General features: G+C 41.1%; 1 protein-coding gene across 1 annotated transcript in view; it reads right to left on the bottom strand.

The window, feature by feature from the left end:
* The window catches only part of LOC126481967 (ubiquitin carboxyl-terminal hydrolase 47), a 154,857-nt gene that overhangs the window by 24,401 nt on the left and 109,219 nt on the right, over positions 1 to 21,237 (bottom strand). Inside the window, exons 16-18 of the mRNA XM_050105931.1 lie at positions 9,073 to 9,184; positions 8,738 to 9,003; positions 8,399 to 8,514 (exon numbers count right to left, since the gene is read on the bottom strand). Coding sequence (XP_049961888.1) covers positions 8,399 to 8,514; positions 8,738 to 9,003; positions 9,073 to 9,184 — 494 coding nt within the window. The remainder of the gene's footprint in view (positions 1 to 8,398; positions 8,515 to 8,737; positions 9,004 to 9,072; positions 9,185 to 21,237) is intronic.

The raw sequence follows: 21,237 nt of genomic DNA, 5'->3' as shown, positions 1-21,237 counted from the left end.
GGCGAAAATTTGACACAGCATTATCGACAAATAAATTTGTAGCACGCATAGCTTCTGTTTTATTAGGCTGAAGATTTTCAATGTACGGTGCAACCTATTCCCATGCTTTCAGCATTTCTCTTATTGTACCACAAGATAGCTGCTTTTGCTGTTACTGCCTCCTGCTCTTCTTAAGAACTCCTCTGAACTAGTTCCTGCACACACTGCAACTCCTTTAGCACTTCTGTGGTCATTTCTTGAACACAAACTTCCATAATCTCATTGGTACCGCTGTTATCCACTTCTAGTCCCATGCTCTCGGTCAAAGACACAATCTTGTTGACTACAGGTTCCACAGGTACTGACTCAAATGCCTCAGAGTCACATTCAACAACACACTCCAGCCAAAGCTTCTTCCAAGCAGAAGTGAGTTCTCTTGGTAACCCCTTCCCATGCCTTTTCGATCATGTTGATGCAGGCAACGATGTTGAAGTGATATTTCCTAAGCTCTCTCAGAGTTAGATTGGTAGTTTAAGTCAACTCAAAACAATGCTCAAAGAGTGCTTTAGTGTAGAGCTTCTTAAAGTTGGTTCAGAGGATGGAGTAGTAATTCAGTGGTGTTGGGAGGCAGAAACTGGATCTTGAGGAATTGAAATTCTTCAAGGAGGTGGTCTTGTAGGCCTGGAGAAGGAGCAGGAGCGTTGTCCATAACAAGCAAGACATGGAGTGGCAGATTCATCTCGAGCAAATATTTTGTCACCAAAGGACCAAACATTTTATTGACCCAATCACAGAAAAGATCATGTGTCACCCAAGTCTTGTTGTTGGACCTCCAAATCACATTAAACATACTCTTCTGGACGTCACACTTCTTGAAGGCTCATGGAGTTTCCAAATGGTAAGGAAGTAGTGGTTTAATTTTCAAATCAAGGCTTGCATTGGCACTAAATAGCAATGTGTGAGAGTCTTTCATTGGCTTGCAATCGGGCAATGCATTCCCTCCTGCTATTATAAAGGTACGTTTCAGAATCTTTTTCCAAAATAGACCCATCTTGTCACAATTAAAAACCTGTTGTGGCAGATAACCCTCAGAATCTACAAGCATCTTGAAGTTGCTGGTGAAGTTCTCTGCTGCCATTGTGTCGGAGTCGGCTGCTTCACCATGCCTCCCAACGCTGTGTATGCTGGTTCTTCTCTTAAACTTCTTGAACCACTCACGGCTTCCCTTAAACACTTCTTAGGTCACTAATGATCCTGGCATTTTCTTAACGAGGTCAGTAAAAATCATTCTCATCTTCTCACAACAGATGTTCTCGTTAATAATATCTCACTGCAATTGTTTTTCATTTATCCATATAAGGAGCAACATTTCGACATAATCCAGAATACGAAACCGTTGTTTAGGTATTCTTGTCCCTCTCTTTGAAGCATGTATCTCCTTGATCTTGTCCTTGTTCTTGTTGATAGTACAAATAGTTGATGTACAGCGAGTGACTGCGTGTGAGATCGCTCTCCAAGTTTTCATATATTTTTAGGTTTCAGATACATATTTTAACGGTTTTTGTGATAATATTTACTATATAAGTGACGTATTAGTGGTTTCTTCATTCACCTCTGCCTTTCTTGTGTTGTGACCTGATATTTGTGAGTGTTTCGTATTGAGCAACTTAACCTCTTGCCTGTGTTTACATTCCGCGCTGACCAGTTGCAGCTGTAGCGGCGCATCGAGAGCTAAGTACTAACTAGTTGTTTGTGTATAGTGGTTTATTTAGGAACTTTAGTAGTCTTCAACCGGTGTTCTTGGTGTTTTCTGGTGAAATAATTTCAGAAGAACCTTTTGGGAACTGTTTTCAGCTTCGTTACTGTGTCATTAGATGTTTGATTCTCTTTCTGTATTTGTCTTTTGTTATATTCACATTTGTTGTTTATTAATATTGTTAATAATAGTCGTTACTTCCCTTGTAGAGTAAGTTTGTAATTATTGTAGTCAGGTTTTTAACATCTTCTTATTGTAGTAGCGGAATTTAGAAAAAGTAAAATTTTACCATGAGTGAGAAGTGTGGGCTTTGCCGTAGGTTCTTGAGTATTGGATTGCGGTGTGAGACTTGTTCGAAGTATTTTCACTGGGTGGAATGCAGTGGGGAAGCTAGTGGGCATTCTGGTGAGATCCTATCCTGGAACTGCAGGTTATGTAGCAAGAGTAAGTTGATAGAGGAGCAGGAGCGTAAGATCTGTGCCCTTCAGGTACAGTTGAAAAATGCACAGGAGGAGCTAGATAGGATGAGGAGGGAGAAGGGGGTTGGGGAATGGGAGCTGGCTGTTGGCAAGAGATCTGCTAGGAGAAGAAGATTTTCAGATAGTTTTACTATTGGTGTTTACAATAGATATGACCAACTGTCAGAGTCTAGTGAAGAGGAATCTCTAGTAGCTGTAGATGTAGGAAGTATGCAGCAGACCTCAGTAGTTACTGTGCCTAGAACAGTTGCAAAGTCGAAGAGGAAGAAGAAGGTTCTGCTGTTAGGTAGTTCTCATGGCAGAGGTGTAGGCCAGCAGTTGCAGGATGTGCTGGGGAGTGAGTACCAGGTCACCAGCATTGTGAAGCCTAATGCAGGGTTGGCTCAGGTGACTGTTAACATAGGGGGGGTTATGTAGGGATTTTACTAAAGAGGATCAGGTAGTGATTGTGGGTGGGGCTGGTAACAGTATTGGTAGGGATGGGGAGTATAACATAGATGGTGACCTGGAAAAGATAGCCACTCAGAATGGCAACACGAATGTACATTTCGTTGAACTGTTTCAGCGTCACAATCTGCCTCATCTTAATACAGCCGTCAGGCGTAGTAACATGCGACTTGGGGGTGCGCTGATGACAGAAAGCATGGGTCACATTTCAGTGGTGTTGGTGGAGTCTATCAGCAGGACGGGTTTCACTAGACATGGCCTGCACCTCAACAGGTATGGGAAGGGGAGGTTGGCAAAGCTTATAGGTGATAGCATAGGTGGGGTTGGTGGGATCACTGTTGTTATTTATAGATCCCCAGACTCTGATTTCACAACATTTTTGTTGAAGCTAGAGGAGGTTCTTGGTTCACTTTATAGGAAATACAAAAAGTTAGTTATATGTGGTGACTTCAATATTAATTGTATAAGTGATTGTGCAAGGAAGAGGATGCTGGTAGACCTCTTTAATTCATACAATCTTATGAAAACCATATTCTTTCCAACGAGAGTGCAAGGGAACAGTAGAACAACCATAGACAACATTTTTGTTCATTCCTCATTAATAGAAGGGCATTCTGTTGGCGAAAAGGTGAATGGCCTTTCAGATCATGATGCACAAATTTTAACTTTAAAAGATTTTTGTGCTGCAACACGTGTTAAATATAGTCATCAGCTGTTCAGGAAAGCTGATCCAGTTGCTGTAGAGACCTTATAAAGAAACAAGAGTGGCAAGATGTTTATAGCGCTGATACAGTAGATGATAAATATAATGCTTTTCTCAAGACTTTTCTCATACTCTTTGAAAGTTGCTTTCCGTTATAACGTTTAAAACAGGGTACTAGCACAAACAGACAGCCTGGGTGGCTGACTAGAGGGATACCGTATTTACTCGAATCTAAGCCGCACTTTTTTTCCGGTTTTTGTAATCCAAAAAACCACCTGCGGCTTAGAATCGAGTGCAAAGCCAGCGAAAATTCTGAAAAAAGTTGGTGGGTGCCGCCACAACTTACTTCTGCCGTCGAATATATGTAGCGCTACACAGGCATGCTTTGTAGGCACAAAGATAAATACTGGCGCCAAAACCTCTGCGTCAGTAAATAAATTTAAAAAAAAAAAAGGTGGAAGACGAGCTATTTTCTCCGCCCCGAGTTTCAACCACTGCATTTTCATACATTATCCAACGAAGTAAATACAAATTCCGCATGGTTCATCTTCGAACGCAGCAGCATTTCAATGTACTACGAAAATCCGACTGGAAAGACTGTTTGGGATGTTTGTCAATATGGCCAACTCGTTCTGAATTTTTTCCTATCTGTGAGAAGAGATGGTTGCTATAACAGGAGCTTTTATAAATATGTCTGCTTGTGTCTGTATGTGTGGATGGATATGTGCGTGTGTGCGAGTGTATACCTGTCCTTTTTTCCCCCTAAGGTAAGTCTTTCCTCTCCTGGGATTGGAATGACTCCTTACCCTCTCCTTTAAAACCCACTTCCTTTCGTCTTCCCCTCTCCTTCCCTCTTTCCTGATGAGGCAACAGTTTGTTGCGAAAGCTTGAATTTTGTGTGTATGTTTGTGTTTGTTTGTGTGTCTGTCGACCTGCCAGCACTTTCATTTGGTAAGTCACATCATCTTTGTTTTTAGATATATATTTCCTACGTGGAATGTTTCCCTCTATTATAACTATATATATATATATATATATAAAAAAAAAGCGGCGGTAGCGCGCACAAAAGCACGCCATGCTGCGAGCGGCGACAGGCCGTAAACACGCACTATCAGAATGCGACAAACAATGCATGACACAGTACAGTAAAGCATTTTCAGCTTGGAGTGACGTAAACACCTTTAACAAAGAAAACTGCGCTTATCAGATCAAAGAAAAATAAGCTATCAATTCAAACCAGACGAAGCACGTGGAAAAGGAAGGGTACCCGTATAAATACGGACGGAGCGCCTGACGCATAGCAATGGCTACCTGGTAAAGCTTAACGGCTAACTTACGACTCGAACCAAACTACTGTAGCTGTATCGTCATTCATTCAACCTAAATTGTATCTCATATTACAATGGACCAACTTTGTTTTGATTTGGAGATGCGGCCTATAATTTTTCTCTCCCCTTGAATTTCGAGTCTCAAATTTCAGGTGCCGCTTAGATTCGGGAAAATATTTTTTCCTTGATTTCGAGTCTCATTTTTCAGGTGCGGCTTAGATTCGAGTAAATACAGTAAGAGTATCTTGTAGAACAAAGTGGCAATTATATCAAAACGTTAGAAACAGTCAAAATCTAAATGCAGCAGAACCATTACAAACAGTATTGTAAGGTGCTTAAAAATGTTATTAGGAAGGCAAAAAGTATGTGGTATGCAGATAGAATAGCTAAGTCTCAGGATAAAATTAAAACCATATGGTCAGTCATAAAGGAAGTTGCTGGTCTGCAGAGACAGGTTGAGGATATAGAATCAGTGTGTAGTGTGAATGTCAGTGTTGCTGATAAGTCGCATATATGTACAGTACTTAATAATCACTTTCTGAATATAGCAGGTGAACTAAATAGAAACCTAGTCCCAACAGGGAATCATATAGCGCTCTTAGAAAAAAGTGTTCAGAGACTGTTACCTGAAATGCTCCTCCATTATACTGACAAGAGGGAGATTGAGTTAATAATTAAATCACTGAAGACCAAGAACTCTCATGGATATGACGGGGTATCTAGCAGAATACTGAAGTATTGTTCTATGTATGTTAGCCCAGTACTTAGCCATATCTGCAACTTTTCCTTTAGGAGTGGTCAGTTTCCTGAGTGATTAAAGTACTCGGTAGTGAAGCCACTTTATAAAAAGGGAGACATTGATAATGTTGACAATTTTAGACCTATTTCTATGCCATCGGTGTTTGCTAAAGTTATCGAGAAGGTTGTATATACAAGGTTACTGGAGCATTTAAATTCACATAATTTGCTGTCAAATGTTCAGTTTGGTTTTAGAAATGGCTTAACAACTGAAAATGCTATATTCTCTTTTCTCTGTGAGGTTTTGGACGGATTAAATAAAAGGTTGCGAACGCTAGGTGTTTTCTTTGATTTAACGAAGGCTTTTGACTGTGTTGACCACAAAATATTACTGCAGAAGTTGGACCATTATGGAGTAAGGGGAGTAGCTTACAATTGGTTCGCCTCGTACTTTAAGAACAGAAAGCAGAGGGTAATTCTCCACAATATTGAGAGTGGTAGTGGTGTTCAGTCCCAATGGGGCACTGTTAAGTGGGGCGTTCCCCAAGTGTTGGTGCTGGGGCCACTGTTGTTTCTTATTTATATAAATGATGTGCCTTCTAGTATTACAGGTGATTCAAAAATATTTCTGTTTGCTGATGACACCAGCTTGATAGTGAAGGATCTTGTGTGTAATATTGAAACAGTAACAAATAATGTAGTTCATGAAATAAGTTTGTGGCTTGTGGAAAATAATTTGATGCTAAATCACAGTAAGATTCAGTTTTTACAGTTCCTAACTCACAATTCAACAAGAACCGATATTTTGATCAGACAGAATAGGCATATTATAAGCAAGACGGAACAGTTCAAGTTCCTAGGCGTTCGGATAGATAGTAAGCTGTTGTGGAAAGCCCATGTCCAGGATCTTGTTCAGAAGCTAAATGCTGCTTTATTTACCATTAGAACAGTATCTGAAGTAAGTGACACTTCAACACGAAAAGTAGTCTACTTCGCATATTTTCATACGCTTATGTCGTATGGTATTATTTTTTGGGGTAATTCTTCTGATTCAAAAAGGGTATTTTTGGCTCAAAAACGGGCTGTTCGAGCTATATGTGGTGTAAGTTCGAGAACGTCTTGTCGACCCCTATTCAAAAATCTGGGAATTCTGACACTGCCCTCACAGTATATATTTTCTTTAATGTCGTTTGTTGTTAGCAATATTAGCCTACTCCCAAGAGTTAGCAGCTTTCACTCAGTTAATACTAGGCAGAAATCAAATCTGCATGTAGAATGCACTTCCTTGACTCTTGTGCAGAAAGGAGTGCAGTATTCTGCTGCATCCATTTTCAATAAGCTACCACAAGAACTCAAAAATCTTAGCAGTAGCCCAAACTCTTTTAAGTCTAAACTGAAGAGTTACCTCATGGCTCACTACTCCTATTCTGTCGAGGAGCTCCTGGAAGAGCTAAAAAATTGAGCAAATTCCAGCGTTACATTGTTGATTTTCTTCATTTAAACTTACGACTTGTCACCAGAATGTTTTTTTATATTTCATTTTATCTGCTTCTAATATTGTGTTACAATTTCATGTACTGACTCGTTCCATGACCATGGAGACTTCTCCTTAATTTGGTCCCACGGAACAATAAATAAATAAATAAATAAATAATTAAGCATTCAAGCTGAACCAGCAACAGTCGCAGCACATTTGCATTTTTCAATGCTTTTTGTTTCATTTATAAGGCCTCTTATGGTCATCATCTTGCGGCTTTGTCTTCAGAGACATTTCTACAAAGGCTATTAAAATTTGCACACGAAGAAACACTGTGTAAACACAAGTTGACAAAGTGTGTGATCACAGGCTGTACTAAGACAGTAGCAGAAAGAGCACTAAACCAGACTGCAGTATGTACTAAAGACATTGTTCATATGCTGTTGCCAATAATGGAAGGTGTTCATATTGCTGAACATTTCCCTGGCTGCCTGTGAACGGCTGGTGATGTCTCACTCAATCACCTTCACTCATTATGCGAAACATCGCTCGCTAAGCGAGTCATTTTTTATGACTTGTCTTGCTCATTATGTGAGGTTCCATTGTATTTTACTTTTTCTGATGTCCTGAGACCATGAATGAATGATTAGTCTAACAAGTACAGTAGAACAGTAGGTATGAACAAAGTCAGTGGCGAAAAGGAAAACAGAAATTAAATTTGAAACACTTTTTCCTCAAATCATTTTTTTTTTCAATGAATACTTCTAATTCCTGCCTCCAAAGTGAAGAAACAATTGGTGCACATTCTTATAAATTATTGGCAAGTTGCAAATAAATGCTGTGGCCTCAAATGTTCTTATGACCAGGTCTGTCACGGTGTGTGTTAGCAACAGTTTAGCACAAAACCTCACACAATAAAGGGCAGTGGTGTTAAATCATGTGATTTGAAAGGACACTCTCAGGGGCCACCATGCCCAACACATTTGTCTGCTTTAAAGGTTTTTAACAATATTTCCATGTGCCCCAAGAACACTGTGGTGCTAACTGATAGGATGTAGTGGGGCAGTAACTTCTTCTTCTTCTTCCTCCCCCCCCCCCCCCCACCCCCCTTCTAATTAGAATCTGACATAATGTGTGTGAACTAAGGACAAATATTTTCAAATTTGTATCTAGAGTTTTACATTATGGAAGTTATTGATTTGGTACCTCTTAAGCTTGCAAAAGTAAGATTTTCATGATCGTAGAAAATCTCATACTAGATCACATATGACCATTTGGGATCTTAGTATTTTAAGAAGTACATACACACAACTCTCTAAAATTTAATGCTTAAATTACAATTGGAGCCGAGGAAAAAAAGGATGGTTAAAGACACAGCATTCCATCAGCAAGGTCTTGATCTGCTTATGATAATTTACTCACTAGGGAACTCTGTATGTGTTAAAGTAGTATGCAGTTCCCAGGTATATAGTCAACCAAAAATCTTCTCACCTATCAAAAGGAATATCCAAGTCGTGCTTCTTCTTTACCTCTTCTAATATTTCCTTTTTTGCCTCTCCTACTGTCATTCCTTTACCAATAATCCACTCACAGAGAAATTTGCTAGTCTGAAAAGAAATTAAATAATGATTTTGTGTGTCAGGCAAAATATGATGTAGCTGAAGACTGAGGTACTTCACATCGTTATCTCATATCATCTCTCTCTCTCTCTCTCTCTCTCTCTCTCTCTCTCTCTCACACACACACACACACACACACACACACACACACCAAAGGCAAGTTCCCAAACTATTAGTGGGCAGAAAACAAAAGATTTGAAATATGACTTACCTCTACAGTATTATTTGGACACAATAAATGGACCTTTCCCCTGAATTCTCCTTCAAGTTTAATGATAAGTTTTTCATCATCACGGAAAGACTTAAGATTTTCTGAAAGACGAGAACACTCCTGCTCTTGTTGGCTGGTACGTACTCTGTTTATCTTGAAATATTCTTGAGGTACACCAACATAAGGCTCTAAATTTTTTTTCAGTGTACTCAGGAACATTCTTTTGTCCACCAGGAACTTCAGTGCTGTACATAAAAATTTTCCATCTGTGTAACTTATACATGTATAAACTCAAAAAAATTTAAAACAGCAAATGATTAAATGATAAAACTTACTTCTTTTGCTGTCTGAATCAGCACTTTGTATGTTTTTGAAGTAGTAGTTAGACGATCTACCCGTAAAGCCAGGTGTATCACTGTCATCAGCATCCCAGTTGCCTGAGTGTTCCTGCAAGAAAATGAAGTACCTCAGACATTATTTCAGGGATATGGAGAGAGAGAGAGAGAGAGAGAGAGAGAGAGAGAGAGACACAGAGGGGGGGGGGCGCAGGGACGAGGGAGAGGGGGGCGCAGGGACGAGGGAGAGGGGGGCGCAGGGACGAGGGAGAGGGGGGCGCAGGGACGAGGGAGAGGGGGGCGCAGGGACGAGGGAGAGGGTTTTTTTTTTTTTTTTTTTTTTTGTGGTTCTAGGGCGCACAACTTCAATGGTCATTAGCGCCCTGACTACTCTAAGAATGCACCGCGAGGCACAAGTTGACCACAACAACTAAAAGGGAAAACACGATAAAAGACAGACTGACAGGCATAGGATTAAAAAACAGCATCATCAAATGTCCTTAGCGAGGTTTGTCAAATTGATAAAACGAAGAACACGAGCAGCTGCTCGTGGGTCATCCGCTAAAATGGCATCGAAAGTATTTGGCAGGTTAAGATCGAGGCGCAGTGTGTTAAGATCTGGACAGGACATTAAAATGTGTCTAACTGTCTGCAAGTGCCCACATGGGCAGAACGGCGCCGGCGCAGCCGTCAGCAGATGGCGATGGCTGAACCGGCAGTGTCCAATTCTTAACCGGGCTAAAACGACCTTCTCCCGCCGAGAAGGGCGTGAGGAGGACGTCCAAGCCACGGGAAGAGGTTTTAAGGCCCGAAGCTTGTTGTCGGTAAGTGCAGCCCAATCGGCATGCCACAGAGATAAGATGCGCCGACAAATCACCCTGCTAAAATCGGACGAAGGGACACAACAAGAAGCTGTCCGAGGGTGGAGGACCACAGCCTTGGCCGCGGCATCTGCAGCTTCGTTCCCAGGGATACCGACATGGCCCGGAACCCACATAAAGCTAACTGGAGAACCGACGTCCACCAGCTGCTGAAGAGAGCGTTGGATCCGGTGTACGAAAGGGTGAACCGGGTACGGATCACTGAGGCTCTGGATGGCGCTCAGGGAATCTGAGCAGATGACATAAGCAGAATGTCGGTGGCGGCAGATGTAAAGAACAGCCTGGTAGAGGGCAAAGAGCTCAGCTGTGAAGACCGAACAATGGCCATGGAGCCGGTATTTGAAACTTTGTGCCTCGACAATAAAGGAACACCCGACCCCATCATTGGTCTTAGAGCCATCTGTATAAATGAAAGTCATGTCGATGAACTTCGAACGAAGTTCCAAAAAACGGGAGTGGTAGACCGAACCGGGGGTGACCTCTTTTGGGAGCGAGCTGAGGTCAAGGTGAACGCGGACCTGAGCCTGGAGCCAAGGTGGCGTGCAGCTCTCGCCCACTCTAAAGGTTGCAGGGAGGGAAAAAGTAAGGTGTTGAAGGAGGCGACGAAAGCGAACTCCAGGGGGTACGCGAGGGAGAGGGGGGCGCAGGGACGAGGGAGAGGGTGGGCGCAGGGACGAGGGAGAGGGGGGTGCAGGGACGAGGGAGAGGGGGGCGCAGGGACGAGGGAGAGGGGGGCGCAGGGACGAGGGAGAGGGGGGCGCAGGGACGAGGGGGAGGGGGGCGCAGGGACGAGGGGGAGGGGGGCGCAGGGACGAGGGGGAGGGGGGCGCAGGGACGAGGGGGAGGGGGGCGCAGGGACGAGGGGGAGGGGGGCGCAGGGACGAGGGAGAGGAATGCGGAGGGGGAGAGGAATGCGGAGGGGGAGAGGAATGCGGAGGGGGAGAGGAATGCGGAGGGGGAGAGGAATGCGGAGGGGGAGAGGAATGCGGAGGGGGAGAGGAATGCGGAGGGGGAGAGGAATGCGGAGGGGGAGAGGCAGTTCCAACTAAACAACACAGAGAAAATTGTTTTAAAGAAATTGATTGTTCCACACCTAATCCTATCACTTTTAATAGAAATTCCACACTGGAAACACTGAACAACACTACACAGAAGAAGCAGGAATTGGCTTATATCTCAATCTTATCCCAGAACTTACACAAAATGATTTCTGTGAATCAATGGGTAAATTGATCAACAAAAGATAAATGTTAGTTATCATACCAAATTTATAATGAAACTAATACTTTTAGATAGTATAGTGTCACAGGATAGATAAAAAATCTATTCACCAAGCAACATACAAAAGGTATTACAGCTTGCGAGCTTTCAGAGTCAATGATTCCTCCTCCGAGCAAAATGGTTGAAGTGGGAAAAAAAGGCGTGAAGGACAAGCGCAAAAGTGGTGGAGTTCGGAAAAGTCACTCAAAGCCCGGGTCAGGGGAGACTCACCAGACAGGATGAGATGGAAAGAATGATTGTTGGAGACTGCACCAGATGAGATTTGAAAACTCAAGAGCTTAAATGTGGAAGATATAGTAATGTGCAAGACAGAAATTACTGCCAAAACATAGGGCACGAGTTAATGACAGCAAAACACTGAATGCATCATATGTGAGAGACGGGGAAGAAGGGGTGGTGAAAAAAACAGTTCAGAAAATCAAAGATATAAAAAACCAAAACGGAGTGAAGAATGGAATAGTTACTGTGAGGAAGTGCTGAGATCGAAGAAATTAATGTATATTAAGATCTAGTGGGTGGTGAAAACCAAGGACACGTAGCGCCAGTTCCTGCAGAGTTCTGAGAAACTCATGTCTGGGGGAAAACTTCAGATGGTATGTATGGTGAAACATGCACCAAGGTCACCATTGTCATGCTATGGAGCATGCTCTGTAACAGGATATTGTGTATTGCCAGTATATACCCTGTGCCTATGCCCATCCATTGTAATTGATATCTTGGTGGTAGTCATGCCAATCTGAAAGACCAAACAGTGTTTACGTAACAGCTGGTATATGACATGTGGGAGACACTTCTGAATTATGGAATCACAAATGCTGAAAGGTTTCCATTCACAATACACAAATTTCTAATAACTTTTTCATTAATTTGGATTTGCACCTGGAAGAATGAAATGTTCACAATGGTACAACTGTCACCAACCTGACGAATGGGTTGAAGAAAGCAGTGGTTTACCAGGAAAAGCCCTTGCCTCCCCATGACCTTCCAAATCCAGTCACCCAGCCTGATAGATGGGAGACTCACAGTTTAAGGTGGACCCAAAACCACGTCTTCATGTTGTTTAATTTAACAAAGCACTTCCAGAAGGGAAAGAAGCAATAAAATGACAATGCAAAGATCCCAGGACTCTCACAGCTTGAACACCAAACCCTTGGATTTGTAGTCCGACATTTAAGAACTAAATCTTGTCTTGTACATGCAATTTACTAATTAAAAGGCAAAGTGCAATTGGGAACATATGGTGCAAACAAAGTAGGAATTAAGAAAATAGTTACAATTTAACAATGAAAGCAAAGGCAGTAAAATTAGTTGTAAAAAACAAATAAGCATAAGGCGATAGGATGACATGCTACCCAGATTTAAACATAAAGAATGTATACATGTATTACATAGTGAATTTTCTTCTGAAATCTGTAGATGTGATGTACACACACACAAAGACATGATTACCGTTTCAGAAAAATTTGATTATTTATTCAAGAGAGAGAGATTCACAGATTGAGCAAATCAGTAACATGTTGGCCCATCTCTGGCCCTTATGCAAGCACTTATTTGGCTTAGCACTGATTGACAGAGTTGTTGGATATCTTTCTGAGGGATATAATGCCAAATTCTGTCCAATCAGTGTGTTAGATCATCAAAATCCTATGCTGGTTGGAGGAACCTGCCTATAATGCTCCAAACATTCTCAATTAGGGAGATATCTGGTGGTGTTGCTGCTCATGGTCGGGTTTGGCAAGAATGACAGTCAGTAGAATCGATCGCTATGTGTGGGTAGGCATTATCTTGCTCCAATGTAAGCCCAGGATGGCTTGTGATGAAAGACAACAAAACAAGGCATTGGATATCATCAATGTATTGCTGTGCTGTAAGGGTGCCGCAGATGACAACCAGTCCTGCAATGAAAAGAAGTAGCTTTCCAGACCATCAGTCCCGGCTGTCGGGTCATACGGCGAGTGACAGTCAGGTTGGTGTCCCACTGCTGTCCAGAGCATCTTCAGACACATCTTTGGCCTAGAATCTCATTGACTTGAGTTAAATTTTATTCTGTTCTCAGTCCCACTTCAACGGAGCCACAATGATCAGTGAAGACATGTCTGGAGACATTCTGGACAGTAATGTGATACCAACCTCATTGTTGCCCAACACACAGCCTGCAACCACAAATGATGGTCTGCAGTGCCATTTCATTCCACAGCAGAATTCCTTTGGTTGTTATCAATGGCAACATTACATCACAGCAGCACGTTAACAATATTCTACACCCTGTATTGTTGCCTTTCATGTTAGGCTATGCTGAGCTTACATTTCAGCAAGATAATACCCAACCCCACACAGCAGGAGTTCTACTGCTTGCCAAGTCCTACCTCTACAATTTCACTGTCCACATACTAGAGTCTTTAAATAGTAAAATGTCACCAACAGGAATTTTTTGTGACTTGTCCAAAGCATTTGATTGTGTGAACCATAATGATATGTTACAGAAATTGCACTTCTGTGGTATTAATGGAATAGCATATGAGTGGTTTAAGTCATACCTACAGAAAAGGAAGCAAAAAGTTTCCTTATATGGGTCAAGTGATTTAAATAAGTTTGCCACTTCATCTAACTGGGGTGATATTACATTAGGTGTTCCACAGGGTTCAATCATGGGTCCCCTTCTGTTCTTGATATATGTGAACGACGTCCCTTCCTATCTGAAACAGGAAGCTGAACTGACACTGTTTTCTGATGATACAAGCATCATTATGAATCCAGTAAAAGAAAGACCAATTGAAAAGGATACAAATAAGGTCTTTGGAAAAGTCATTAATTGGTTTTCTGCAAATGGGCTTGCTCTAAACTTTGAAAAAACACAGTACATCCAATTTTCTGTTGGAAAAGTACAGTTCCTTCAGTAAATACAACACATCAACAGATGTCAGTAGACAGGGTAGAGCATACTAAGTTTTTGGGTGTACATGTAGATGAGAATCTTAATTGGAAAATTCACATTTTGGATCTCCTAAAGAGACTAGGTTCAGCAACTTTTGTGATCAGAATAATTGCCAATTAGTAAGCTAACATACTTTGCATACTTTCACTCTTTGATGTCATATGGAATAATATTTTGGGGTAAAATCAACATTTAGACAAAAAGTATTCACTGCTCAAAAGAAAGTGGTTAGAATAATGTTTGGGGATCATAGCTACACATCTTGTAGGCATCTTTTTAAAAGATTGGGAATTCTTAAAACAGCCTCACAATACATCTACTCACTAATGAAATTTGTTAACAACATTGACCAGTTTAAAAACAAGGGACACTCATGATTATAATACCAGAAAAAAGATTCTTTGCTCATCCTATCTTTGGCACAGAAAGGGGTAAAATATGCTGCTATAAAAATTTTCGACAAATTACCAGATGAAATAAGGTGTCTGACAGACAGCAGTAATAGCTTCAAAAATAAATTGAAATCATATCTCCTTGATAACTCCTGTACCACAAATGAATTCTTGAATAGGAATATATAAATCTATAAATATAGTACATGCATTTTGTGCCATTTAAGGGAAAGAGGGAAACATTCCACGTGGGAAAAATATATCTAAAAACAAAGATTCTGTAACTTACCAAACGAAAGCATTGGTATGTTGATAGAAACAATAACACACACACACACACACACACACACACACACACACACACACACAAATTTCAAGCTTTCGCAACCCACGGTTCCTTCATCAGGAAAGAGGGAAGGAGAGGGAAAGACGAAAGGATGTGGGTTTTAAGGGAGAGGGTAAGGAGTCATTCCAATCCCGGGAGCGGAAAGACTTACCTTGGGGGGGAAAAGGGACAGGTATACACTCGCGCACACACACACATATCCATCCGCACATAACAAACACAAGCAGACATATGTAAAGGCAAAGAGTTTGGGTAGAGATGTCAGTCGAGGCGGAAGTACAGAGGCAAAGATGTTATTGAAAGACAGGTGAGGTATGAGCGGCAGCAATTTGAAATTAGCGGCCTGGTAGGTAATTACCTGGTAGGTAACGGGAAGAGAGGATACATTGAAGGGCAAGTTCCCATCTCCGGAGTTCTGATAGGTTGGTGTCGGTGGGAAGTATCCCGGAAGTAACCCGGACAATGTAACACTGTGCCAAGATGTGCTGGCCGTGCATCAAAGCATGTTTAGCCACATGGTGATCCTCATTACCAACAAACACTGTCTGCCTGTGTCTGTTCCGACAGTTTGTTGCTAGTCATTCCTGCATAAAAAGCTTCACAGTGTCGGCAGGTCAGTTGGTAAATCACGTGGGTGCTGTCACACGTGGCTCTGCCTTTGTAACCTCTTGGTTCATCCCTATGAAATCCCCAAACCACCTTCCCAATCCTCTGGCTCCTACCCTTGTAACCGCCCCCTGGTGTAAAACCTGTCCCATGCACCCCACCACCACCACCACCTAATCCAGTCCTGTAACCCAGAAGGTGTACATGATGAAAGGCAGAGCCACGGGTGACATGGCATAATGCCATACGAGCTAGAAGATAGAAAACGTGCACTTGAAATGCAGTGAACAGTTGAAACTAGCCAACAGTGTGAAATTAAACACTTCGTTTCAAATAAATTGACTGCCTCAGTGCAAAATATTAATAACAGCCAAATCTCTTTAGCAAACCGACAAAAATAACTTCATTGTTCAGCAAGGCAATGAAATTGCTTGACTGTCAGAAAGGTGGAAATAAAACCTGAAACTAATGACATATTTTAGCCTTCCGTAATTACGCGAGCGTATTTTAATTCATTTGGTAGCTCCTGGCCACAAAAATCCGTTTTGTTTTCGTTTAATGTGAGAGCAACAAACGAAGAGGAAACAGCAAAATCACTAAACGTAAACACAGGTCACGTGGAGACTATCCACCTCCCCACTACAACTCAGACTGCTCTGTGCATCAGCCATGGATCTACAATATTTCAGAACCAGAGCAATTTAGGTAGAGGCGCCCAGCCACACATCTGTAGCCGGAAGCGGGAGAAGTTACTACTCATAGGCGACTCAACTGCGCATGCACAAGAGCCTGCCCACAACTGTTCAAATGAATCAAATGTAAACAGCTGTCATGTCACGCTCATCGGATGCAATTTGTTGTTAGGAAGCACTACATATTCTTCCTAAAGACTTTGACACACTTTGGTTGACATACGCTTGTATGAGCACTTTGTTTTGCTGTTGTATATGGCGCATTACCTTTGCGAATTAAGTTTTATTTTCGTTTCCCCCCTCTTGTTCGTGGTTTTTTGCTGCAGCATTATTCTGCAGAAACGGGATACAGCGGGATACAGTAATATCCTTCATTAGAGTATTGGTTCTTACCAGTCTAAATCACAAAAATTTAACTGGTAACTAAAACAAGGAAAAGTTCCCGGAATTCTAAAAAATTCCTGGGTTTTTCCCGGATGTCCCAGGTCATATACACCCTGATTGTTCTGTGTGTACTTGTTAAATGAAGCAAATATTTATGGAAAAAATGGAGTAGAGTGAACCCCCTTTTTAATTAATCACTGGGGACCCAAATATTTTTTCCTTAAATAGGGGTTTTCCTTAAATGGGGGTTTCGCCTAGGTACACAGAAAGAGTTACCCAGAATCATGTAAGAGCTATTTAATCACAAACTTACTAATAAACTGTTAAATATTTAAATACAGAATACAGCTATCACACTTTTCGCAACACACATTCTTTAATTTTTTTTTTAAAATCAAGAAGAGTTGTTTGTTTTCTCCTTCCCGCATACTGTAATGACAGAAGTTGTCACCTGCTGGTTGACGTTTGTTACAACTGACCAATCTAAATTAAACGATGAAAGGTAGTTCCTGATAGTCTCCACCCCTCGTACAGCAGCTGCGAAACTTGGTATCGTGGCCTCCTCATCCTCCTTCATGAACATTGCCACCACCACTTCCTACCTCACAGTGCCTCTTCACTAGACTTTCACATTCCTCTCGGATGTAGAAGTCATCACAAGTAACAAAGTCCTGGAATATCACATTTTCAGGAACATCTATGATTCTACTCCACTCTTCTTGAGGGGCCATGCCATTATCATCAGCAACTGATGTACCACAACCAGCTTTTGCAGAACAATTTAACAAAAGCTGTTGCATTACACAATTCCATGCAGCAAGTAACGTGTAAGGCCTGTAAAATGTTAAGCCTCATCACTTCCTTCGCCTCGTGGAATGTAATTGATTTCTGGACGTTTGCTACCCTGTATTTTGCTTTAGCAGAGTGTATTATGCCCAAGTCCCAAGGCTGTAGGTGACTTGTGCAGGGCATTGGTCGGTCCATCGTAAGTAATATTTTCCTAGCTGCTGCACCCAATTTGGCATTGAATACCTGGAAATACCTTGTAAAGATTTCCAGTGTCAGACAGGCATTGCTGTTGTACTTGCAAGTACAAGGAAGTGTCTTAATGTTTTTGAAACACTGGTAGTTTTAAATTTCCCTATTATCAGTGGCAGCAACTTCTCACTCACATCACTATTTACACACAATAGCACAGTCATTCTTTCCTTATTTTTCTTACTTCTGTATCATTTTTCTCCCTCAACAGGATGTTTTTACAGGAAATAAATAGTAAAAACTCTATTTTCATCAGTGTCAAAAATGCCTCTGGGTTCATAACCCTGTATTAATCCCGGCAATGTAGAGTTCTTCCAGTGATTTTCATTTTCTACGTCCAGAGCCTCAATCTCTCCATTTAAACTCTGAAATGAGGGAGTGCGTCGTTTCTTAAAACGATCTAACCATCCATTTGATGCACTGAAATTTTCAGTGCCAATCTTCTGGCAATTTCCCGAACATTCTCTTTCACAATTCTTCCGCTTACAGGAATGCCGCCACTTCTCATTTCTTGAAACCATTTTACGAGGGCAGTTCAATAAGTAATGCAACACATTTTTTTTCTGAAACAGGGGTTGTTTTATTCAGCATTGAAATACACCAGGTTATTCCCCAATCTTTTAGCTACACAACACTATTTTTCAACGTAATCTCCATTCAATGCTACAGCCTTACGCCACCTTGAAATGAGGGCCTGTATGCCTGCACGGTACCATTCCACTGGTCGATGTCGGAGCCAACGTCGTACTGCATCAATAACTACTTCATCATCCGCGTAGTGCCTCCCACGGATTGCGTCCTTCATTGGGCCAAACATATGGAAATCCGACGGTGCGAGATCGGGGCTGTAGGGTGCATGAGGAAGAACAGTCCACTGAAGTTTTGTGAGCTCCTCTCGGGTGCGAAGACTTGTGTGAGGTCTTGCGTTGTCATGAAGAAGGAGAAGTTCATTCTGATTTTTGTGCCTACAAACACGCTGAAGTCATTTCTTCAATTTCTGAAGAGTAGCACAATACACTTCAGAGTTGATCGTTTGACCACGGGGAAGGACATCGAACAGAATAACCACTTCAGCGTCCCAGAAGACTGTAACCATGACTTTACCGGCTGAGGGTTTGGCTTTAAACTTTTTCTTGGTAGGGGAGTGGGTGTGGCGCCACTCCATTGATTGCCGTTTTGTTTCAGGTTCGAAGTGATGAACCCATGTTTCATCGCCTGTAACAATCTTTGACAAGAAATTGTCACCCTCAGCCACATGACGAGCAAGCAATTCCGCACAGATGGTTCTCCTTTGCTCTTTATGGTGTTCGGTTAGACAACGAGGGACCCAGCGGGAACAAACCTTTGAATATCCCAACTGGTGAACAATTGTGACAGCACTACCAACAAAGATGTCAAGTTGAGCACTGAGTTGTTTGATGGTGATCCATCGATCATCTCGAACGAGTGTGTTCGCACGCTCCGCCATTGCAGGAGTCACGGCTGTGCACGGCCGGCCCGCATGCGGGAGATCAGACAGTCTTGCTTGACCTTGCGGCGATGATGACACACGCTTTGCCCAACGACTCACCGTGCTTTTGTCCACTGCGAGATCACCGTAGACATTCTGCAAGCGCCTATGAATATCTGAGATGCCCTGGTTTTCCGCCAAAAGAAACTCGATCACTGCCTGTTTGCAACGTACATCCGTTACAGACGCCATTTTAACAGCTCCGTACAGCGCTGCCACCTGTCGGAAGTCAATGAAACTATACGAGACGAAGTGTGAATGTTTGAAAATATTCCACAAGAAATTTTTGGTTTTTTCAACCAAAATTGGCCGAGAAAAAAAATGTGTTGCATTACTTATTGAACTGCCCTCGTAAAAGAATAGTTTCCACATCACTGAATGTTGACGTGCAAATGTTCTTCCTTTTGCAACCAAAGGAGTTGCTATCTTCGGCATTTAACAATGCTTCCCTGTTTTCGAGAATGCCACACAATGAAGACAGAGCTCAATAGTTTTTTTTCACCACGCCCTTAAGTTTTATGTTACGACTGAGCTTTTGCCCAATCATTAGCCTCCTACATTTGCACACCAGAAGTCCACAAAAGTATAAAATTTATAAATTCAACTACAAAAAAAGAGGCACTTCACATCTCACACCACACTACTGTCGCACGACATGAAGCACAACCAGTGTAAAACTGAAAGAAATCAAAAACTTACTCAGACATGTTAGGGATTGCATAGAAACTGGATTTTAATTTATAGAATGTTTCACATATATTTCTTAAAAGGCCAGGCCTTGACACCAACCATGTCAGATTTTGATGAAACTTGGTACAATTACTTCTTTTATCATCCTGAAAGCACTCGTAAAATTTTTTTGCTCTATCTCTTATAGTTTTTTTTTTTTTATAAATTTTTAAAGTTTTTAGATTTGGCGTTGTTTCAGCAGTCGGAAATCGTAACTTAAACGTGTCCTCACAACTAAAAAAATTTGTATATTAAAGAATACTCAAGATATCAGTATGAAATTTTGGAATAAGTTTGTGTATTATATCTAAATGTTAAAAAAAAATTACCATAAAGATATATTAAAACCTTCCAAATGATTAAAAATTTACAAGTTTTTTTTTAGCTAACTGATGTTTAGTTTTACAAAAACTGCAATATCTAGAGTCTCAGGCCTGATAGAAAGCTCAAATTTGTTTTAAAATACTCTTAATTGTATAGGCTATTAGATAAAAGAAAAATTATGTTGGCTTTTTAACCTGTTTAATACTTATCTAATTTTTAAAATAATATTAATTATATTTTAAAAATAAAAAGTACCAGTGACTTAGACACCGAAAGTAAGTTTTTACCTTATTCGAGTAACAATGTACGCTTGGATTTTGTTTTGTTACTCCTGTGTTTTGAAGTAAAAAATTATTACAGTGTTAAATAGTGCTTGGATAGTATTTTATTAAGATTATTCAAACTTTCAGTAAGTACTGTTACTTAGTTTACAGAGATTCTTTTCCAATATCCTATGAAAGCAACCAGAACAGTAATCAGACCAAAAGTGAAATCAGTATGTCAGATATTCAAACCTGTAGCGTAGGGTTATTCAAAAAATCTGACAGTTTCCAAACAACCTACACACCTTCAAAACAGTTACAGCCGGTATCTGAATTGAGCGAGGAAGAAAAAGATTTGATCCACTTACGAACTGGAATTAATCTGTGTGAATTTAAGAATATATGTTCATACCACAGCTACTACTTATCAAACAACATGTGTAGACCCACTAAAAAAAACACAAAAAGCCCATCAAAAAATCATTGAGAAGTGTAGGCTTGGATCTTTCTAAACAATTACTGACAAAAAATATCAGCATAAAACCTGGACAAAAGTTTTGCTCAACATGCTGTAACTTTTGTGAGGAAAAATAAAGAGTTGAAGTCAATGAAAGTGAAACAGATGATGAAGTCATGGTTGAATTAGAATCACAGGAATCCAGAAATGAATCCCTCGTACAAACAAACATTGCTCTTGATAATTTAGGTTTAACACTGATAGAGCTTCATGGCTTGTCAGAACAAAGGAAGGTTAGCAGTATTGAAAAGACTGGAAAAAAGGCGG

This window comes from Schistocerca serialis, chromosome 5, assembly GCF_023864345.2.
Source record: "Schistocerca serialis cubense isolate TAMUIC-IGC-003099 chromosome 5, iqSchSeri2.2, whole genome shotgun sequence".
Lineage (NCBI taxonomy): Eukaryota > Metazoa > Arthropoda > Insecta > Orthoptera > Acrididae > Schistocerca > Schistocerca serialis.
Note: the sequence above shows the minus strand (reverse complement) of the source record. Positions and strands in the feature narration are given on the sequence as shown.